The 20,433-nt window shown below is 38.3% G+C and overlaps 1 protein-coding gene across 1 annotated transcript in view; it reads left to right on the plus strand.

Moving 5' to 3' along the window:
• The window catches only part of stard9 (StAR-related lipid transfer (START) domain containing 9), a 48,426-nt gene extending 28,527 nt beyond the window's left edge, over positions 1-19,899 (plus strand). The window contains exons 10-32 of the mRNA XM_079833009.1: positions 243-340; positions 416-616; positions 695-792; positions 886-963; positions 1,408-1,485; positions 2,243-2,422; positions 3,060-3,114; positions 3,628-3,753; positions 3,875-3,957; positions 5,109-5,170; positions 5,450-5,622; positions 6,021-6,492; positions 7,320-14,501; positions 15,031-15,231; positions 15,326-15,509; positions 15,616-15,756; positions 15,831-15,924; positions 16,009-16,175; positions 16,258-16,322; positions 16,397-16,599; positions 17,908-17,987; positions 18,079-18,237; positions 18,621-19,899. Coding sequence (XP_079689135.1) covers positions 243-340; positions 416-616; positions 695-792; positions 886-963; positions 1,408-1,485; positions 2,243-2,422; positions 3,060-3,114; positions 3,628-3,753; positions 3,875-3,957; positions 5,109-5,170; positions 5,450-5,622; positions 6,021-6,492; positions 7,320-14,501; positions 15,031-15,231; positions 15,326-15,509; positions 15,616-15,756; positions 15,831-15,924; positions 16,009-16,175; positions 16,258-16,322; positions 16,397-16,599; positions 17,908-17,987; positions 18,079-18,237; positions 18,621-18,722 — 10,282 coding nt within the window. The 3' untranslated portion in view covers positions 18,723-19,899. The remainder of the gene's footprint in view (positions 1-242; positions 341-415; positions 617-694; positions 793-885; positions 964-1,407; positions 1,486-2,242; positions 2,423-3,059; positions 3,115-3,627; positions 3,754-3,874; positions 3,958-5,108; positions 5,171-5,449; positions 5,623-6,020; positions 6,493-7,319; positions 14,502-15,030; positions 15,232-15,325; positions 15,510-15,615; positions 15,757-15,830; positions 15,925-16,008; positions 16,176-16,257; positions 16,323-16,396; positions 16,600-17,907; positions 17,988-18,078; positions 18,238-18,620) is intronic.
• Positions 19,900-20,433: the final 534 nt, after the last annotated feature.

Consider the following 20,433-nt stretch of genomic DNA (forward strand, 5'->3'; position numbering starts at 1 on the left):
CTGCCTGAAAGTTTCTAGTTTGCCTAGTAAGACCTTGATTAGCTGGTTCAGGTGTGTTTAATTGGGGTTGGAGCTGAACTCTGCAGGACAGGGGTGCTCAAGGAGCAGGATTGGACATAATACTGAACATAATAGAGAACCATGATATATGACCAAGTTGCCCCCTAGTGGGTGATCTCTGGAAGGCAAGCATTATGGTGAAGAGTAAAGTTCTGAAACTGACCCTCTTTGTGTTGTGTCAGTGAACGAGCAGACCCTCAATACTGCAGAGACCGAATAACAGAAGGAGCCAACATCAACAAATCTCTTGTCACCCTTGGCATTGTCATCTCAGCTCTTGGTAGGCACTGGCCTTCTTTACTCTTACCATCCTTTCTTATCTTCCTTGTCATCACATTTCACTTTGTTTTTCTAGCCCAAAACTCTCAGATGTTCAGCAGCAGTCAGAGCATTAACAGTGTGCTCAGTGAGGGTGAAGGGAGCACCGTGGGCAGCCAGTCCAGCTCTCTGTCGGGCAGCGGGCGCAGACACTGCTTCATTCCCTACAGGGACTCTGTCCTCACCTGGCTTCTAAAAGACAGTCTGGGCGGCAACTCCAAAACCTTCATGATCGCAAGTAAGTCATTCAGAGTGAAGAAAATTGGTGTTTCTTGCAGTGCCAGAAGAATTGATTCTGAGATTCATTTTCCGCCAGCTGTCTCGCCATCCAGCAGCAGCTACAATGAGACTCTGAGCACCCTCCGCTATGCAGCTCATGCCAGGAACATCGTCAACAAGCCAAGAGTCAATGAGGTGTGTCCTAATGCATCCAGATATCTGCAGAACATGTTTTTCTTGTGAGTTGAAGTTAAGGAAACTAAATAAACAACACTTGTTTTACCTCAGGACGCCAACGTGAGGTTGATCAGAGAACTGCGAGAGGAAATTGATCGTCTGAAGAGCATGCTGCTCAGTTTTGAAATGGTATCAGAAAGTGTCAGTGACTTGGCATGCTTTTTATTGTCTTTTTTCCTTATCACATATTTTAGTAATCATTTTAGGTATCTTTTGAAAGCGTAAACACTCAAAAATTGGCATTGCATTGCCATGGAACTTAAAAACCTTTTTTTATAGTCCAAATTATTATGTAGTCTTCTTTAAAAAAAGGCCAACTTGTCAAGTAGGTCAAGTTGCCATTTAGAACATATTTGAGGTTTACTAATGAACTATAGGGAGTGAGAATTTTAACAAATGAGATTTCACTGTCCAAATTTCACAACAACAATAAGCTGGTTAGGATTAAGATGGAATGGACACTTGTCAGGTGCCTTGTTAGGATATGGTGTCACAATGCCAATGATGTTAGCCACATTTCCATTTTCATATATACACAAGTTGCTGACTGATAGTTGTCTTTTCCATCCACAGCAGAGGAACCCCAGTCCATCGCTCAGTGATGAGAGAGAAGGTAGCTTGTCTGATATAGTCCTACAGAATGAACTGAAGGTTAGTTCTCCTCCTTGAAACGCTCTTCTTATGCTCACCAAGGCTGCATTTTGTATATCACATTGAGACTTTATACTGTATCTTGCATAATTTTGACCTTTTCTCATAATTTCTTCATATTTCTGTTATATCAGTTATATCATACCTCAGTCACAATATCACTTTAAAGTTTATAATTTCTACTATTTCATGTAAATGCAACTTCATATCTCGTAGTGTGACTTTGAATCTCATTATTGCAATTATTTCTCTTAATTGTGTGTATATCTCTCAAGTGTTCTATTTAAATATATTTTAAAATGTACCATATTTTGTTTCGGAGATGGCACAGCTGAATTTTCAGCAGCCATTACTTCAGTATTCAATGTCACATGATCCTTCAGAAATCATTCTAATATGCTGCACATGATGTTGAAAACAGTTGTGCTGCTTAATATTTCTGTGGAAACTCTTCAGGATTCTAAGATGAAAAAAAAGTTTAAAAGAACAGCATTTGTTTGAAAGAGAAATATTTTGTTACATTATAAATGTCTTTACTGACAATGTAAATGTCTTTACTAACAAAAAAACAAACAAAAATCTGACCCCAGACTTTTGAACAGTAGTGTACTTTTATAAGCAATTCTGTAACTGTATTGTTGTCTTCCTAGGACGATTCTCTTTTGTTTCCTATAGAAGTCAGCTTTTAAATTTTTCATTATCATTCTTCTGTGTGTTTGTGTGCTTATTTTCATAGTCTCTAATGTTTCCTCTGCAGGTGGAGCAGCTGACTAAAGACTGGTCTGACAGTTGGCATGATAAGCGAGCCCTGTTGGAGCGCTACAGTGTGAACATTAACCAGGACAGGGCAGGAGTTCTTATCCACTCGCTTCTGCCCCACCTCATTGCTATAGAGCCAGACGTCCTCAGCACAGGCGTCACCATCTACCACCTTCGGGTAGAATTATTCAGCTAGTTATTCATTGCTTTTTCCTGTCACATCCATATTGCCTTCAGCAAGTCTTTTCTCTACAAAATTCTTCACTCTTTCGGGTCATTAACCAATGATTCTTTCTCTTTTCCCTCCAATAGATTCTCCCTTCACCTGTATTTCTCTTCTGTCTTTTCTTCTCTTGTTCTATGTGCAAAAATCTTGAGATTCTTCTCACAGGAAGGTAAAACAGCCCAAAGCTTTGGTCATGTGGTCCAGATATTTGCCCTCTTCTTTTCACTTTCCTTCTTTCGTACTTTTGTGTGATATGTGCTGGAACATTTTAGTGAGTTACTCAGTGGTGTATGTAAATCTGTGCTAAGAGGTTAGTCCTGATAGCCCGTAAAAGACTCAAGACTGCAATTTCAGCAGTTTCCTTGCTTTAAAAGCTAAAACCACCTGGGAATGATTGTGCGTCCTTGTATCCGGGCTTATATAAGCTGGCTTTTTATCCTTCACAAACAGTAGACAAATTCCTTGCTTGGCTTTGAGGTGTGAAAGAAACAAAAATTAAAAAATGGAGGAAGAACGTGCCATACACAAAATGCTTACATTGACTCCTTTTAATGTTTTTTTTTTTTTTTTTTACATTTTGGTGCTACAGGAAGGAGTGACAAGAATTGGGCCTCAGGGCGACAATCTGGAAGAGCCTCACATAGGTATCTCATATTCATCTGAACATCTTTGAGTACTATGGTCCGTTTACATCTGGATCTAACAGCATTAAATAGAGTTCTGCAGGGATGATGTCTATAGCCTACATTTAGCTTTTTATCTGTGGCGAGTCGGCGGCTGTATTTAGACTTCAAAATTGATTTGTGAAGATTATAATGATGAAGAAAACTTTTTAGAATTATATACTTTTGTTGGTGAAAGTGCTTCTTTTCTGTAATACATCAAAGGCCAATGGGAAAATCCTATTGGTTTTTTGTCAAGGGAGACAGGGTGAACTTCTGGGTTGGTCTACAAAAATATGTAATCACTGGATTGCTCTTTATAGGTGTAAATAGGTGTCACTCAAACCACTTTCGGAAGTGGTCAAGGATGCATATTTGGCCACATCGCAATTGTAGCGTAATGTGTTCTGATTTGACGTGTTGATAGACTGAAGTATGGCAAATATAATTGTTTGAAGTGGACAGCAGTGATTAACGTGCACCTCAAACCCTCAGTCTTGCCTGAAGGTTCCTCCTGTGAGATCGAAAATAAGAGTGGGGTGGTGACTCTGAAGCCAGTCTTAGGGAATATCTGCATAGTCAATGAAAGAGAAATCCTGGAGCCCTGCAGACTTGCACAAGGTAAATACAATGTGCAGAAAGCAACCCTCCATGCATATCTCATGTACAAAAAAAATAATGTATTTACAATACTTATTGTGAGTATCCTGATGTATTATCCTGCATCTCTATTTCTCCTAAGGTGCAGTGATTACCTTAGGAGGACGCCATAAGTTTAGGTTCAACCATCCTGCAGAGGCGGCTGTTCTGAGGGAGAGGAGACGGGTACAGTCCATGCTTTGTAATGCATATATCCACTTAAAATGACCTTGAGATAAGAGGGCTAAAGGTACATGCAGTACTTGCTTGACATACAGGAACCATTGAGGTTTGTTTTTGCGTGTGACTCAAGCACATTTGAGTTTCCACAAGAACCAGTAAAGTTTGTTCTTGCACGTCAAGCAAGCGTTTGATTGATTATCTTTGTGTATGTTCGCTGACATGTGAATAAAAGGTCATCATATAAAGTGATCATATCTCTTCAGAAGATATGGATTAAACTGCTCCATTCCGGTGTCTTTTGTACTTTTAGATGTGAAAAATTCTGTACAAAAATTTGATGAAATCAAAAATATTATTACTAGTCTAAAGAAATAATCTGGAATTGACATGAGGGTGAGTAAATGATGACAGCATTTTCATTTTTGGATGAACTATCCCTTTAGTTTTTTAGTCAGTGGTCCTGAATAGGAATATTTCAAGATCATTGTCCCATCAGCCTTATTTACTTAAATAGTAGGTGATTTTAAAGGGAGACTTTAAGAAATTTAACAGACATTTCTAAATATATTAGTTTGATTTGTACTAGTGCACTGTTCTTGTAATAAACTATTAATTGAGTAATTGTATTTCTTAAATCTAAAAGCCTAGAAATGAGAAATATCAGATTTATTGAGGTACTGGTCCCACTTTATATTAGGTGGCCTTAACTACTATGTACTTACATCAAAAAATAAGTACAATGTACTTATTGTGTTTATATTATATTGCAAAACACCTTTGTTGATATTGAGGTGGGATACGGGTAGGGTTAGGGACAGGTGTGGTGGTATGGGTAAGTTTAAGGGTAGGGTTAGGTGTAAGGGAAGTGTCAACAGTGTAATTATAAATGGAACTACAGAAATTAATTACAGATGTAATCACATGCAGGTAATTTTTAAAATGTAAGTACAATGTAAAAACATGTATGTACACAATAAGTGCATTGTATCAAATGATTAATTTAAATGTTAGTACATAGTAGTTAAGGCCACATAATATAAAGTGGGTCCATTTAATGTATTTTTTAGGACTTTCAAAGTTAACGTGCAATTAATTAATTAACTAATACAAAATGTAGCTCTAATATTTGCTTGCTTGAATTTTGGTCTTTGCAGACCAGTGAAGGAGGTTTGGTATACAACTCTACGGAGCTCAACCTACCCAGTTCGGACACCAGGTAAATATTTTCTGTTCATTCAAAAGCAATACAATTTATTGTACAAGTTCATGATGTTTCTAAATGTTCAACTGGTAATGAGCCCTCTGGAGAAAATATTGTTTATTGAGTTGACATGGTGTTGCTTGGTTACTACAGGGAGTATGTAGACAACAAAAGAAATGAGGAGTAAAAAATGGAAGTAAATTTGTCCTTGGTTAAAAGCTTTATCATTTTTCAGCACTATCTGTCATTTTCTGCTTGATTTGTGCATCATCCCTAGAGTTTTTGTGTGCTCAGGGTTGCAGGAGCGAGTTGTCATGAAAATGACAATGGTACAGCACCCAGACAGCGACTAGAGGAGCAGCAGTGGTACATAGAGTGTCTACGAGAGGAGATTCAGATGGAACAGAAAAGAGCGGAAAGAGATTTGGAAAGAGAGCAGGCACGTCTCCGACAGCAGCACACTGAGAGTGAGTACAGAACACATTGAGTTGGGCTTAAATGCTGGATTCAATGCTGAATTGCACTTTTGTAATAAGAGCGTTTACTGCTATTTTGATAGCATTCAGAAAGGTTGAACTGAAATATATTATATGTTCTTCACTACAAAACTTTATTTCACTTAAAACGTAGGCTTTTAAGTAATGGATTAAGACATTTTACACACTTTATGTTGGGAGATAAATTGTAAACATTACAGAAAAAATTTGATTTTGACACTATATAAACCTTTTACACAGCCCTAGTCAAATATTAAAGCAAATTAACCTTGAATACCTGACAGGAACTAAAAAATTGTACTTTTAAATTGTTATTTTAATTATAAAGCTTGCACTCCTCTAAACTCTGGTTTCTTTTGCACCTAAAGTCAAGCAGTGGATCTTGCAAGAAAAGCAACGACTTGCAACCCACAGGGAACAGGGAACACTGGAGTCAGGGGTTCAGACAGATCTCATACTTCCAATTGGTTTATCAAGTCAGGGGACTGAGAAGAAAGACAGTGCTGAAACAGTCCCACCATCACTTTTAATTGGTGACAGGAAAAGGGTGGTGCAGGAGGAACTGCTGAAACACCATGCATTGCGCAGAGCTGAGAACCGTGTTCGACGCAAAAGGTTACATTACCAACTGGAGAAGATTGCACGAAAGCGCCATCTGTTGGAGGCTAAGCGAGAGCTGCAGAGGATGGAAAATGAACTTCTACAAGGAGGTGATGAAGCCTTGTCTCCAGAACTGGGGTTCCCTTCAAAGTTCAGGGGACGTCCAATGACTTTACGAAGGCATTCCTTTTCTGCTGATCTGCTGTCCCGATTATATCCCCAGCACACTCCCATTTTTAGGTAGGTGTAAACCATGTAAATAACTATCATTGGGTCTCATTCACTAACCGTGCATACACACACGTGTGAAATCTGCATACAGACATTTTCACAAAGGAAACATGATTCATCTATTACTTTCATACCAAAATCTATCCTCAATTCATGAAAAAAATGTAGGAACAACGGAAACCAAATGCACACAAAAACCATGTACTCTTGGGGGTGTTATAGCCCGAGCTGCGAGGTTCCTCTGAATAAAATCTCAGATACGCATATCTACAGCTGGCTAATAAGATGTCCGAAATCTGGGTCTCTGTATAAAAGGTTTTTGTTGTGTTTGAACTGGTTTTGAGGATTAGCATACCTTTAGGATCTTACTGCCAATGTTCTCAGGTAAGAGTGCACCTTTAGAGAGCATCTTATGTTGGCTTAGAATGAAGAAAGGCTCTTAGGAAAGCTTGTGTGGAAAGGCCTTAGATGGTTTGAGCATGTTTTATGCTAATTACTAACCTTGTGCACGTGATAGCTCATTTATAATGCTTCACTTCGCTTATTTAATAAACATTAGAACGAGGTTAAGAACAAATTCATGTGTATGCACGTGTTGTGAATTGGGCAAAAAAAAATTCTTCTATGCATTTTTTTGTGAATGAGGCCTGTTTTTTATTTTATTTTATTTATTTATTTATTTTTACCTGGTCTAAAGAAGGAAGTAGTAAATTGTAACGAACAAGGTTTTATTCATGTAAAGATAACATTTAATTTAAAATAATCACTATCATTACACCAAGAACGGTATATTTTGTTTTTACTTCAAAAATATATTTTTCTTTTTCTCCAAACAGCCAGTTCCTTAAAAGGAATAGATCTTCTGAGTCTACAGCATCTCTAACTGGCTTTGCTTTTCCCAATAAATGGGAATCTGATGAATGTCTCCAAGATCAAAAGATCAGAAGGCGTTCAAACACAATGCCCTCAAGATATGACCAAGTATCTTCAAGTTGGGCCAGTTTCTCAGACAGCTTCAAAAGCCCTTTAAAGGATGCAAATTCAACTGAAGTGAAAAAAGCAAAAACTGCTTCCTCTAGGTTGTTAGTCAAGAAAAGCACAAGTGACCAAGACAAGCATTTTCTGGATTCAAACACCAAAGGCAATAGAAAAGTATTACCTATAATAAAACAGAAAACTACTGTTAAAGGAACTAAAAGTCTATCTCAAGGTGGAAATAAAGGTTTAGAGACCATCCGCAAGGTTTTTTCACACTCGGTTGGTTCTGGGTTCAGGACTGCCTTGGCAAAAGTTTTCCGTAAGCCACCATCAGGCTCAAGGGGACATAGAAGTGGGAAATCTGTGAACAAATCGATATGTCAGTTTAATGACAAGTCAAACAAAAATAAGTCTATGAAAGACTTTGAGAAAAAACAGGAACAGTGTCCTATCAAATCAACAATGTCTTATGAAAGTTTGGAGCAGCTTGGCTCACTAAAATATAAGCCATCGAGGCACTGGCATAGTGCAGAAGTTCTGACGAGTACCAAGCAATGTGTTGCAGTGCAAAAAGAAGCAGCTGGGTGGCTGGAACAAGGTGGTGGAGAGGATCCCAATGGTTCTTCAGATTGTGATAGTATTTTCTCATTGGATTCACTGTCATCAGCTTATGCTACAGCTCTGTCTGAGCAGCTTCAGCAAGAGGAATATGATTCCATTGAAGCTGAGAGTGAAGACAGTCAGATGTCTCAAGATTCTCTTATTATGGAGAGAAGCGGAGAGCATGTGACTGCCAGACCAGTGCTCAGGTTTAAAAAAGTTCCAAGCCACTTAACATCCCATCCATTACCGTCATCATGCAGCTCTCATTCAATTGGCAATAAAGAGGAGATGGAAATATCCAAAGATGTACCTGCAGAGGTATTCTGGAGCCTAAATGGTAGTCAAAAGTTGAAAACGAAGAATGGTCAAGGCTCTTGTCTATCATCTGAATCTAGACCATGTAGCGGTGCAAGTATCAGAGAAACAGAGAATCCACTTGCTCTAACTGATGCTTGGTCATCCACTGACGCAGCAGACAGTCCCAGAATCATCAGGGCTTCAGGACACTTGCTCACACAGGATCCACACACACAGAGCAGTATATGCCAAAGCTCTACTAGTCTGGATCTGTCAGACAACACAAATGTCTCAGAAAGCCAGAGCTCACCTCGCTCTGACTCCACTCAGGATGAAAATGCAACATTTGAAGAACAAAATGACACTTCCTTTGAGAATACCTTGTTGTTTGATAGCCAGGAGAGTAATCCTAGTTTTATAGTTTTAGAGAAGGAGATGGATTTTAAGGAGCTGATTACCAATGCAGAACCATGTACAACTCACACAGTGTGTGATTTTATAGATATCAATCCAGATGGGGTAGCATTTACAAATAAACCAGCCACTGAATATGAACCACTGAATCCCATTGTGACTGAAGCATTGCTGACCAACTCTTGTTCCAAAGATGGTGACATCTCAACAGATACTAGAATTTTAAATTTCCTCCCAGTTAACTTGAGTAGGAAAGATTCACATATTAGTGAGGAGAACCCATCATTGTACCCAATGTACCCTGAGGATTCTTCTCTGAAGTCAAACTTAAACCTAACAAATTTCCAGGTTTCAACATACAATGCAGGAGATCCAGAAGTAAAGAACTCAAAAGCAGCACCGATTCTAAATGAACCACACATCAATGCAAGCAATGACCATGGCAAAACTACTGGACACTATGATGAAGAAAATAATTGTTTCTACACAAAACAGTGCACTGAAATGGCTTGCATAAAAGATACAAAACATTATGCCTTGACAATCGAACAATCAGAAAAGCATGATGAAGAAGTTAATAGTTTTGGCATAGATGGTGAACATTTCTGTGTCCAGTTGGGGAATGAGCCAGTCACTGGAACATGCAAATTGAAAGACTCTCATAAAGGCTTTATGGGAAATATAAAGCTATTAAAGGAAAAATATGATTCAGACACTGAGACAGCACTCTTAAATATGGATCAGGAACAGTCTGCTTGTTCAACTATCAACAGAGAATCAGTAAAAAATGTATCTGTTTTGGAAAATTTGCTCACTAAGATGGAAAACTCTGATCAAGAGCTTAAAGAAAAGGAAATGGAAAGTGCATCACCAACCAGCGATGCTCACAAGGATTTAATCAGCAAAGATCACATCAATATTTTTAGAGATGACAGCAGTACATACAATAGTGGGTTGACACAAACAAATTGTACTAGCCTGAAATCCTCTAGGAGTCCTGAGATTAAAAACATCAATGACAACAGCAAAGAGGATACAAAAGATGCAATTCAGATTATGGAGAGAAAGACATTTAATAACAGATATTTTCAAATGAGCAACTCAGCAATTAATGATAAAATATCAGAGGTGGTGAAAGAACACTTTAATATGTCTCTGAGAGAATGTTGTGGTGAAGATCACGAGTTGGACACAAAGAAACAAAACCCTTCTTTTGCTAAACTGGAAGATTTCAAGTCCAAGACAAACAACCATGAATTAGATTACAAAAGTACTCAGGATGGACATGGTGAAAATAGTAATTCCCAACCTTTCTCATGTATGGAAAAATCGGAAAATCCTACGGACAACACTGTGCACTTGGAGAATGGAACAGCAGCAAGACATTCTTTGACTATGAGTAGAAACTCTAACGGCACAGAAGAGTTTGCGAAGAAGACAGAAAGAAAAGTTGAACAAGAAAGTCCAAAATGTGGATATATTAGCGATAACATGGAGTCAGTACCATATTGCGCTATAGAGGCACAGAGCACAGACCGAGTAAATTCATGTGAATCAGTGTTGTCTTGTGTTAAAGAAACGATTATTGGGGTGAATACATCAAGAGAGAACATTATTGTATGCACCCAACTAAGAAAGGATTATATTGATGCTTCCAACCCTGTTCAAAAGAAACATTACACCAGTGAAGAGGTTATGAAGGATGGAGTCACAGTATTAAAACCACCCTACATGTTTGCACAAACTACTCCATCTCTTATGCTGACAAAGGGGTTAGATAAAGTCCAGAAAGTTAATCGGTGCACATACGAGAATACACAGATTGTCAACAATGAAACAAAACCAAATGAAAGTGGGCTGACCCTAATGCACAAATTGGATAATAAACCACTAACACATGGACATTCAAGACATTTGAATGAAACCAAATGTTCGCCAAGTGAAAAATGTTTTGTGAAGATCTCAACTCCTGTAATGTCCAGTCAATGCAACATTCCTAAGGTGTCATTGCCTATCGAAGCAACAGGAAAACACTCAGTCTCAGGTTTACACTCTGAAGAGACCGATAGAGATATGGCTGATACATGTCAGCAAACCATGGAAGACAGTGCTTCAATGTCACCTAATTCAGAGGTACAAAACAAAAAAACTTGTTCACATAATTCTACAACATCAAGTATGGAACATTACCACTTGGCAGTGGATGACAATTACACTGCTCTTGAAGCCCGACCTTTAAGCAAGCTAGCATTTTATGAATTTGTTCCAGGAAACCTTGGAAAATATCACGGTTGTGTGGGCCAAGACAAAAATTGTCCTAAACATTCCTTGGAAAACATTACCACTACTATACTTGATCACAGAATAAGATCTGAGGAGCACATACCTAACAGTTACTCTGAAGATTTAAGAAAAGATGGTACAATTTCAGATTTACGCCATCAGGCATCACAAAGACCAAAAATGCACAATGTGCTTAAAACCTGTGATACCGAAAAAGTTGACAAGGATCTACAATCCGTGAATCAGTCCATCTGCACAAGTAATGATTTGAAATTTGTGATTAAATCTCGGTATAATGATAGTTACATCAAAGGAACTCAAAGTTTTGATAACCAACCAATGAAAAATCAAGATCCATTTATGCCTAAAAATCCCCAATCATGTCACCAGTCAACTTCTATGCAAAGAAGGGAGTCTGATAAGTCTATGGCCAACCCCTCATCAACTGTTGAGGTATGTCACAGTACAAAACAAACTCCTTACGGTCAAAATACAAAGGAATGTTATAACATGTGTAAATCTACAGACCGAGTTAGAGGAGAAAATTGCACAGCAGCAGATGCTACAAAACATTTTGTTGGCAATGGTAATGATGATGGACGGAAAGGAAAACAAAAGCGATGTAGAAGGGCCCACTTTATGGCACCTCCAAGTTCATCCACTGATTCTACACCTGATTTATCCTCAGATGAGAGTATCAGATCTAAAAGTCATGTTTCTCATACCAAACCTTCTTCATGGGCAAACCTGCTTGCTAGCCGTCAAAATGTCCTTGGCAAACATGAAAAGCCTCCACTTGATGAAAGCATTCCTTTACCTTCAGCAATTAGTTCAAGATTGTTAGAAGCAAAACCAAAAGAGAGAGATACCCAGCAGCCTAACACAGGTATTACACCCTCTGTGTTTGGAATTGCCATACGTGGGAAAACAGAGATTGAGACAACTGCATGTCAACGAGAGCGTTGTTCCACTGAAGAAATGCAAAAGACAGAGATGATTAAATCAAAGGGCGATAAAGACATTACTTTGAAAAATAATGCTTCTTCAGAAGATACTTTGGAGGTTTGTGTAAAAGACCATGCACATCCATTTGAGGAGACTCAAACACAGACAAGAGATCCTGCAATGCATTTTGCCTCAAGTGATATTAACCCATTTATTCATTCAAGAACTACAATAGGGGTGAACACAGCAGTCCACAAAAAGCAGGTCTTTGGAAGTGCTGCGAATATATCCGGCCAACGCTCTCCACTCAATAGTTCCAACAAGAATATGACCAGGTGCTGTAGTGTAGACAATGGCCTAAATATTCAGGACTCACCTTTCAGTTCCCATTTGAGCTCTTATGTAAATCATAAAGGGCTCTCTAGTACACTGAGTGGTAATGGATGTTCTAGAGATCAAATTTCTTCTGAGCCTCTGCTGAAGGGCGCTTCTTATTCCTCTAGTTGTTCAAATAAGCAAACCCTAACTGTTTTGAAATGTGACTCTTACAGTGGTGCCTCAGAGGAGTTAAATGAGAGTTCAGGTCAAGTTGATGAAATAGTACTGGTCTACTCCTCTGAGCAGGAATCTCAGGAACATCAGAGTCCAAGCAGGTGTGATCATGGCACACAGACCATTGAGGTTAATAAGGACCTTAAAAGAAAGAGCCGTCACAGAAGAAGCAGCACCCAGACACCAGTGTCCAAACCGGGGAATGATGCCCCAACCACATGGGCCAGTCTACAGAACATGTCTGAACATCTCTCTGACCTGATACACAACACCTCTGATCTTCTGGGGAACATACAGTGTCTGCGAACAGGGGAAAGGCCACCAAAATATGACCATCCTAAACAATGTTTCCAGGTTTCTACTGTGCATTCTGGCAGTAACCACAAGATGAACAGTTGTACAAAAACTTCATTGGATATTGGGGTCCAGACAGAGAATGTTCCAGTATCAAAGACTGCTACGGCCCATGAAGTAAATGTTATTGTCAAAGTCATTGGCTCAGATATTTGTAATGCGTCCCAGCTAGATGGTGATGCCAAGATCTTGATGAATAAATGCGAAAGTGAACAAGCCTTTGAAAGGATTAAAAGCCTGCCCGATTTACGTTCCAAAGGCTCGAAAGTTACAGACAGTCAAATAGTTTCGATCCCTCCCCAAAAGGTTCTTTCATTAGAGACTATTGTGCCGAAACAGGATTCCTCCACTTTGGAAGCATTTGAAGGTAACACTGTTGACCATTCCTGTCAGAAGAAAAACTCACATATAAAGCAAAAGGAGTGTCAGACTTATCACAGAAATGTAGACCAGAGGAATTGCTTTAATAAACAAGTTATGCTCATGGATCGTGCATGCTCTCCTATCCTTACAGTCAAGGCTGCAAGATACACCCAGAAAAGACAAATAAAAATAACCCATGGCTTAACAAACCATAAGACAACCGAGGGACAACATATCACAGAGAAACAATGTTCAAATGAATATAACATGCAATTTAAAGGTCATAAAATGTCTAACCATGAGAATACATCTCTAGCTCAGGATAACCTTCACAGTAAAAATGCAAAAACAATATCTACATCAGTATCATCTTTGACCTTTGAAAACCTAAGTGATCTTAGTTGTCAAAATCTGGATGGATCTGATGACTACTCAAATAGAGTATTTCCCCGCAGCAAATGTATGAAAAACGAGAGAAATGAATATGAAGTTGAAGACAGGGTAATACGTCCATCTCACCCACAAAGAATCTCCCTCTCTCCTCCAAGCAGTACCATTGGTGTCCAACTTGCGTCATCCTCAGACCAAGTTAGACCATCTAAAATGGAAACCTCAGACAGGCTTCATTTGTCAGCTGTGAACAGCCAGTTGAGTCACAGATCTTCTGAGTATATAATAAAGAAGTGGGGTCATTCAAATCAAAGTACTATGCAACAGCAGGAAGATGATGTGATGTCTCTGGTGCCAAGCGATTGCAACACAGATTTTCTGGTCAGCATCAATCCTCTGGCAGAGACCAGCATGCTCAAAGAATATCAGTGGATCCCTGATGATATGCCCATGCACAACAAATTTACTAACTGGTCGGGCATCAACCAGCAGCCACCATCAACGCTTAGTAAAATAAACAGAACAAATGGACATCACTCTACAAGGCTCAGCCCCTGTTACCGGCAGCAAATGGAGTCACAAAGCCCCAGTTCTATTTATAGACCAGAGCGATCGGAGAAAGCGGATAGAAGAACACAAGAAATTGAGAAGCTGAGGAAAGAACGTGAACAGGTTTTAGCATCTGTACATCTGGATCTGAGTCCTCATCAGCTGACTGTTGAACTCACTGAGGCCAGGCTGCACTATGGCCAAGGGGAAACAGACACTCTGCTTAAAATGCTCAAGTCTGGTTCTAAAGAAGGATCTTCAGCCTGTAACAAACAGGAGCTCCTTAACAGGTATGCATAATCTGTGATGATGTATTTTAAGTATTACATAGTTCTGCATGTTCTTTAGATTTATTCTAATCTTTGAGAGTTGACATTTAGGGCGCTTTCACACTAGCACTTTTGCTGAGTACCCGGGTTTGCTTGATGTCAGAATTTGGTTTGTTTGAATGATGTGAACGACTCCAGCAGAAACTGAAATTTTTTACAACTTTTGCAAAACATTTGCAGCAGACAGATGTAAGTCCCTTTCTGTGTTGATGCTTTGGAAACAAAATGGTTCAAAAAGTAAAGTACAAAACTGAGATGAGCAACGGTATGCATTTTTCCATCTCCTAATTGTCCATTGTGTTGCAAAGTCATTAATTAGCATTAGCAACACAACAAAACAAAAAGATACACTGTGAACACAATCCAGTGGGGGCAGGGGGAGAGTGGAACAATCAAGCTCTGGTTTGGACCAACTAAACAATTGAACCAAGTGTGAAAGCACCCTTAGTTTACAGAGCTTGTTATGAATGGAATTATATTCTGTCATTAGGCATAGGAAGAGCATTGAAAGTTTGAGAAAAGAGAGAGATGCCCGTCTCCAGATGTGTCGTCGTGCTCGGAGTCTCAGTCCCAGTAAGCATCGGATCCCTATAAATCATGAGAAGGAACAATCTCAAAGAATTTCAGACCTGCCTAGCAGACGTCGGGAATATCTGCAGCAGCTCAGACAAGAGATTGTCGAAACCAGCAGGTGATTTGGAAATACATTAAACATTACAGATGTTAAATTTTGTGGTAATATTCTATAGTTCAATCAATATACTAAACCAGATGTTCTCCCTCAGAGTCCCTGATCCACCAAGGCGGGAGGGTCAGTGTCCATCTGACATTGAGCTTCTATTGCGTGACTATAGCCGAGCCCGCGAGGAGGCAAGAGCAGAGATTGCTCGTGCACGAGATCGACTCCGTGAGAGGGCCGAACAGGAGAAGAGACGACTACAGCAGCAAGCTCTCGCGCAGGCAGTCAAGGTCAGTGACACTTGATCATTCTTAATTCTTATAAAGTATTACTGCCCTTTGCTTATTTTGAAATCTTTTCATATTGTCTTTCCTTCTCTCTCTGTGTCTTGCGTAGGATGACCTGCTGTTTCGCACACGCATTAGTAACAGTACTTTATGTAGTGGTTCAAACCTGAGTCTTTCCTCAGGGCCCACTTCAGGGTATAACAGCAGCAATGCAGCCATACTGAAAGACATTACCTCACCATTAATACAGGTAAGGCACCACACTAAAAAAAAATTATTTTCATTTAGAAAGCGATTTTTCAAGCTCTTCACCTCATTCCTCAGGTAAATGGAGCCTCAGAATTCAAAGCAAGGACTCGACCTCCTATGATTCCGTTGCAGACTTCAAAAGCTCAGCGTAGATGGCTGTCAGTCCAGGGTGAGCAATAACCCATAAACTATTGGAAAACCAAGGGCTATGCCTCAAATTCACTTAATTAATCAGATCCACTATTCTCTGTAGATGTCAGCCTGGAGACATCGGTCACTGGATATGAGCCTGAGTCTTCCTCCACTCCATCATCTCCTCCCTGTGCTCGACAACGCACTCTCTCCTTTGGCTCTCCCTCTTCTATATCAACTTCATATCAGGATATAGCAGACTGCACTCTTGCCAGTGCTATTTCAGAAGTATGCTACTCCAACTTACATTTCAAAATATGCAAGAGCATGTCAATGTGAAATACTTCATGGACTTGCTTGTCTATTTTAGGTATATTTGGCCTCTGGAGGTAATGCGAGGAATCTGCTGGCTGGGAAAGCAGCTTCTGGCTGGAGGTACACTAATATGCATATTGTGCATGTATAACCCTTTTACATGGATTCCGTCCTCATGTGCTATTTCTCACCAGGCATCAAGGCGTGGAGAGAGGTGTTCAAGTCTTTCACAAGGCTACTTACAGACCCTCAGCTCATGGGTTTCTTGGAGCAGTAGAGCTGGAGAGACCTTTGGCCAGTCTGTGGTGTATAGTTCGAGATCACTCAAAGACTCACCTCTACCACGAGTCTATTAAATCTGCCTGGACACGACCACTAGACGAATGCACACAACTAGGTAAATCCCAGTGTACACTGTACGATTTTGCCAATTTAGACACATTTCTGGGATCTTTTCAGTTGTATTCAAATGGCGGAAAGCTGTCCAGTTCAGAACCTCAGATTGGTTCCATCCGGACTGCAGGACATAATTGCGTCATTTTACAAGTTCTACAGTTTAAAGTGAGTTGCGTGTCAAAACAATGGAGCGGTACACACCACAAGTACTCAGGGTCATTTACTGAAATGATCTTTCGCTGCTACATCCATCCAATATTTTAATCTAGAACCATACTTGCTTCATTCAAGCCCTCTCCGCTCCATGTGCATTGCTTCTCTCTTCCACTAAAGACATAAAGCGCCATTTTAAGAGCTGCAGATTATGGGTTATTTTAACAACAGTAGCAGAAACACAGTGAAATTTTAATCAGCAAATTAAGAGCATTTCATAATAATGTTATCATTTAGAAAATGTTTCGTGCTCATGATGAGAATTGTATTATTATGTACATTGTTTGTTTTTAGTAGTTTATTACTATAAAAATGGCCCATAATTTTCTTAAGAGAGACCCTGGACCCCCAGTATGTTTTCTCAGTTCCAAGGCCTTCTATGTGCCATTCACGTAATTGTCTAAATGTAATAATAAAAAAAAAAATAATAAAAAAAAAAAATATATATATATATATATATATATATATGTGTATGTGTGTGTGTGTGTGTGTTAACCACTGAGGAATTAGTGATCGATGATCAGAAGTTCTAGCAGCGTCATAAAATTTGAATCACACTCCTACAATGTGACAGCTCTTACAGCTCGTGTGCACTGAAGAACCATTAGGACTGATGAATTTTTAACACATTGTTTTCTTTGGATTGCAATGTTTTCTGTTTGCTGACACCAAGCCACTTTGTTCGAGTTAAATTTTTCCTCTACGGTGATTAGATTCACTGTTTTGAACTGTCACCTTCAGCTTGAGAAGACAAGTACAGAACGACTCGTCCTGTCTGCGATACGATACCTGTGAGTTCTGTGTCGCAGTGCTGTTTGTGTGCGAACGGTTTGTCAACACTGGCTAGTCTACAATTGATCATACGGTCTGGCATTAAACACTGTACACATAGCACAATCTGTCTTGTCTATCTCTTTGAGATCACATCATACAGTCTGTCATTACATTATCTTCAAGAATTAAAAAAATCATACAGTGAACAGCAGGCTAAATAGGTAAGAGAGGTAATGATTATGATTTGCCTTCAAATGCTGGCAAAAGCAACATTTACATTTACTGATTATATTGCTTTGTCTCTATCTTTCTCTCCAATCAGTCTATTTGTTGACGGACTTATCCAACTGCCAGCTTAAACAGCCGCGGGACTTCTGCTGCCTCAGTAGAGAATCTAAACAGGTGTTCTGTATACTCTTTTCAGTGATTGGCTTTATCCAAAAGTACCATACCTTAATCACTCATTCATTTTGATCCATGTTCTTTTCTTTAGGATGATATGTGGGTGCTCGCCATGCAGTCTGTATTTGAGGAGACACTGCCACGTCCCAGTGTGGATACTATCCGTGGTGAGATGTTACCCAGCGCCTGGATCCTTCAACCCAGCCAGCGTAATGGTCGAGAGGTTGTCATGGTCATCTACTTGTTACAAGTAAGATTGTTTACCCTTCTGTCCTTTCCCTCATCATTGTGAATCAGTTTAATAAACTAGCATTTGCATTAACATTATGCTTGCTTAAAGGGAAAGTTCACCCAAAGATGATAATTGTGCCATTTACTTAAACCTGTATGAATTTCTTTTTTTCTGCTAAACACAAAATAAGATATTTTGAAGAATAACCAAACAGTTGATGGGCCACATTGATTGAAGTCAATGGGGTCCATCAACTGTTTGGTTACTGACATTCTTCAAAATATCTTACAGCTTAAAGAGTGAGTAAATGATGACAGAATATACATTTTTGGGTGAACTATCCCTTTAACTATGACGTTATCTGAGATGGTAAATAATCACTTGTCAATCATTCCCTATAGGTAGATTTGGGAAGCCCATCCTTGGCTCCTAGACTGCTGAATACAGTATCTAGGAAGCAAGCAGCTGTCATAGCAGACCTGGATTCTTTCTTTTCTTTGTGACAAATCAGGTTACACATGTAGCAACAAGCACTTACTCTAAAACCCTGAAGGTTTTTGCTAAGATTTGCACCTCATGTTCATGCTCTTTATTAGATTCTTTTTCACAAAGCACTGATGGTATGATTACATTGTGTAACAAATTTATCTTGCCACTTAAAAAATAGTTTGGGGTGCCCCCCATGTGCCAAAGTATAATTTATTGTAAAACAGGTTGTAATACTTTGAATGATCAAAGTAAAGACCCAAAGCTATTTTTTTCTTTTTTCTTTTATGTATATATTTATCACTTGATTATGATTTTATATTGATTACACTATATATAGCTCTGCTTATTGTAAGAAGGCATATTCATATCAAAACAATCCACTGTATTACAGTATTCCTTTAATGCATAGCATGGTCTTAAGCTACTTTCAGAAATAACTAGTGTAAAACTTGAAATTGGTATCAGCTGTAAAGATGTTTTTTTTTTTTTTTACTTTGTTTCTGTAATATGCAGTACAGTTCCTTCCATACACATTGTTTTTGTGAAGTATTTTTTGATAGCACCATTTTGTTTGTGCAGAATTTCTGTGTAACTGCTAACACAGAAGGTCTATACAAGTTCTTTATTGGCTGAGATAGGATAGTGTACCTGCAAAGCTATAGTTTATACTTTCAATATTGCCATTTTTTTTTTTTTTATGTTTTTAGAAATGTGTATGCAAAATGTTGTTTATCTGTTTAATGAAATGCAATCAAATGTTTATCATTTTGAATCTGATTTGTGCTCTACAGTGGCTTCAGCTATATGGATTATACACACATCTGGATTTGCAAGCCGTTACATTTTGACATGGTAATCAAAAGAGCCTTTGCTCAAGCACTGTAGAATGTTACAAGACCAGTGGTTTTATCTGTAAAATAGACAGTTTATCTGAAGAGTATAAGAGTAAAAAAAATATACTCTATAAATGAAGGATATTTATTTTTTTATATAATCACATTGTTTTAATATACTGTAAAGGCCTTCAATAATATGTAATCTATTATATTAAAATGTAAAATTATTTGATGTTATGTTTTAAAATGTTCTCTTCATTATGACTTTTTTATGTTTCTTTGTAAGAGCTTCCAAACTCTCTTTTAATTTATGAATCAGAACATATTTTTATTAAATAAATTTTTCATACAAGTTTCTTGTTTTCAGTCTTTATTTTAGTATTTAAAGGTATCTCACTTTCATAAAAAGAGATAAGTCAGTCAACAAGTACTTCAGTGCAAGGTTATAATCACATCAGAGAACAAAAAAAAAACGTTTTTAAATTAAATTACTTCATGTAGTTAACATATGGACTATACAATTGTATACATTTGAAATAAATTATATGTAAAATATTATTTAAGCTTTAATGGTTTCGAAAATCTGAATTTTACACTGTATTTTAACCTGGTAATGTGTAAGCTTATAAAACACTTTTCAGCAAAAAAAACCCCAACAACTTTTATCTAATAAATATGTTCTTATTAATGAGTGAATGTGGAAAAATAGTGTTTTGAATGTTACTGTTACTACCATGTTATAACTACATTTATAAAAACATGTAATCTGAGGATTACCAGCATTAAATTCCTTTAATTTTATAACTCAAACAATCCAAATGTAAGAAACCCACATATTATTTTTCTAACAAAACATTATTTTGGAATGTTTTCAAACTGAAATGTATTA

The sequence above is a fragment of the Gobio gobio genome, assembly GCF_949357685.1.
Source record: "Gobio gobio genome assembly, chromosome: 13".
Taxonomy (NCBI): Eukaryota; Metazoa; Chordata; class Actinopteri; order Cypriniformes; family Gobionidae; genus Gobio; species Gobio gobio.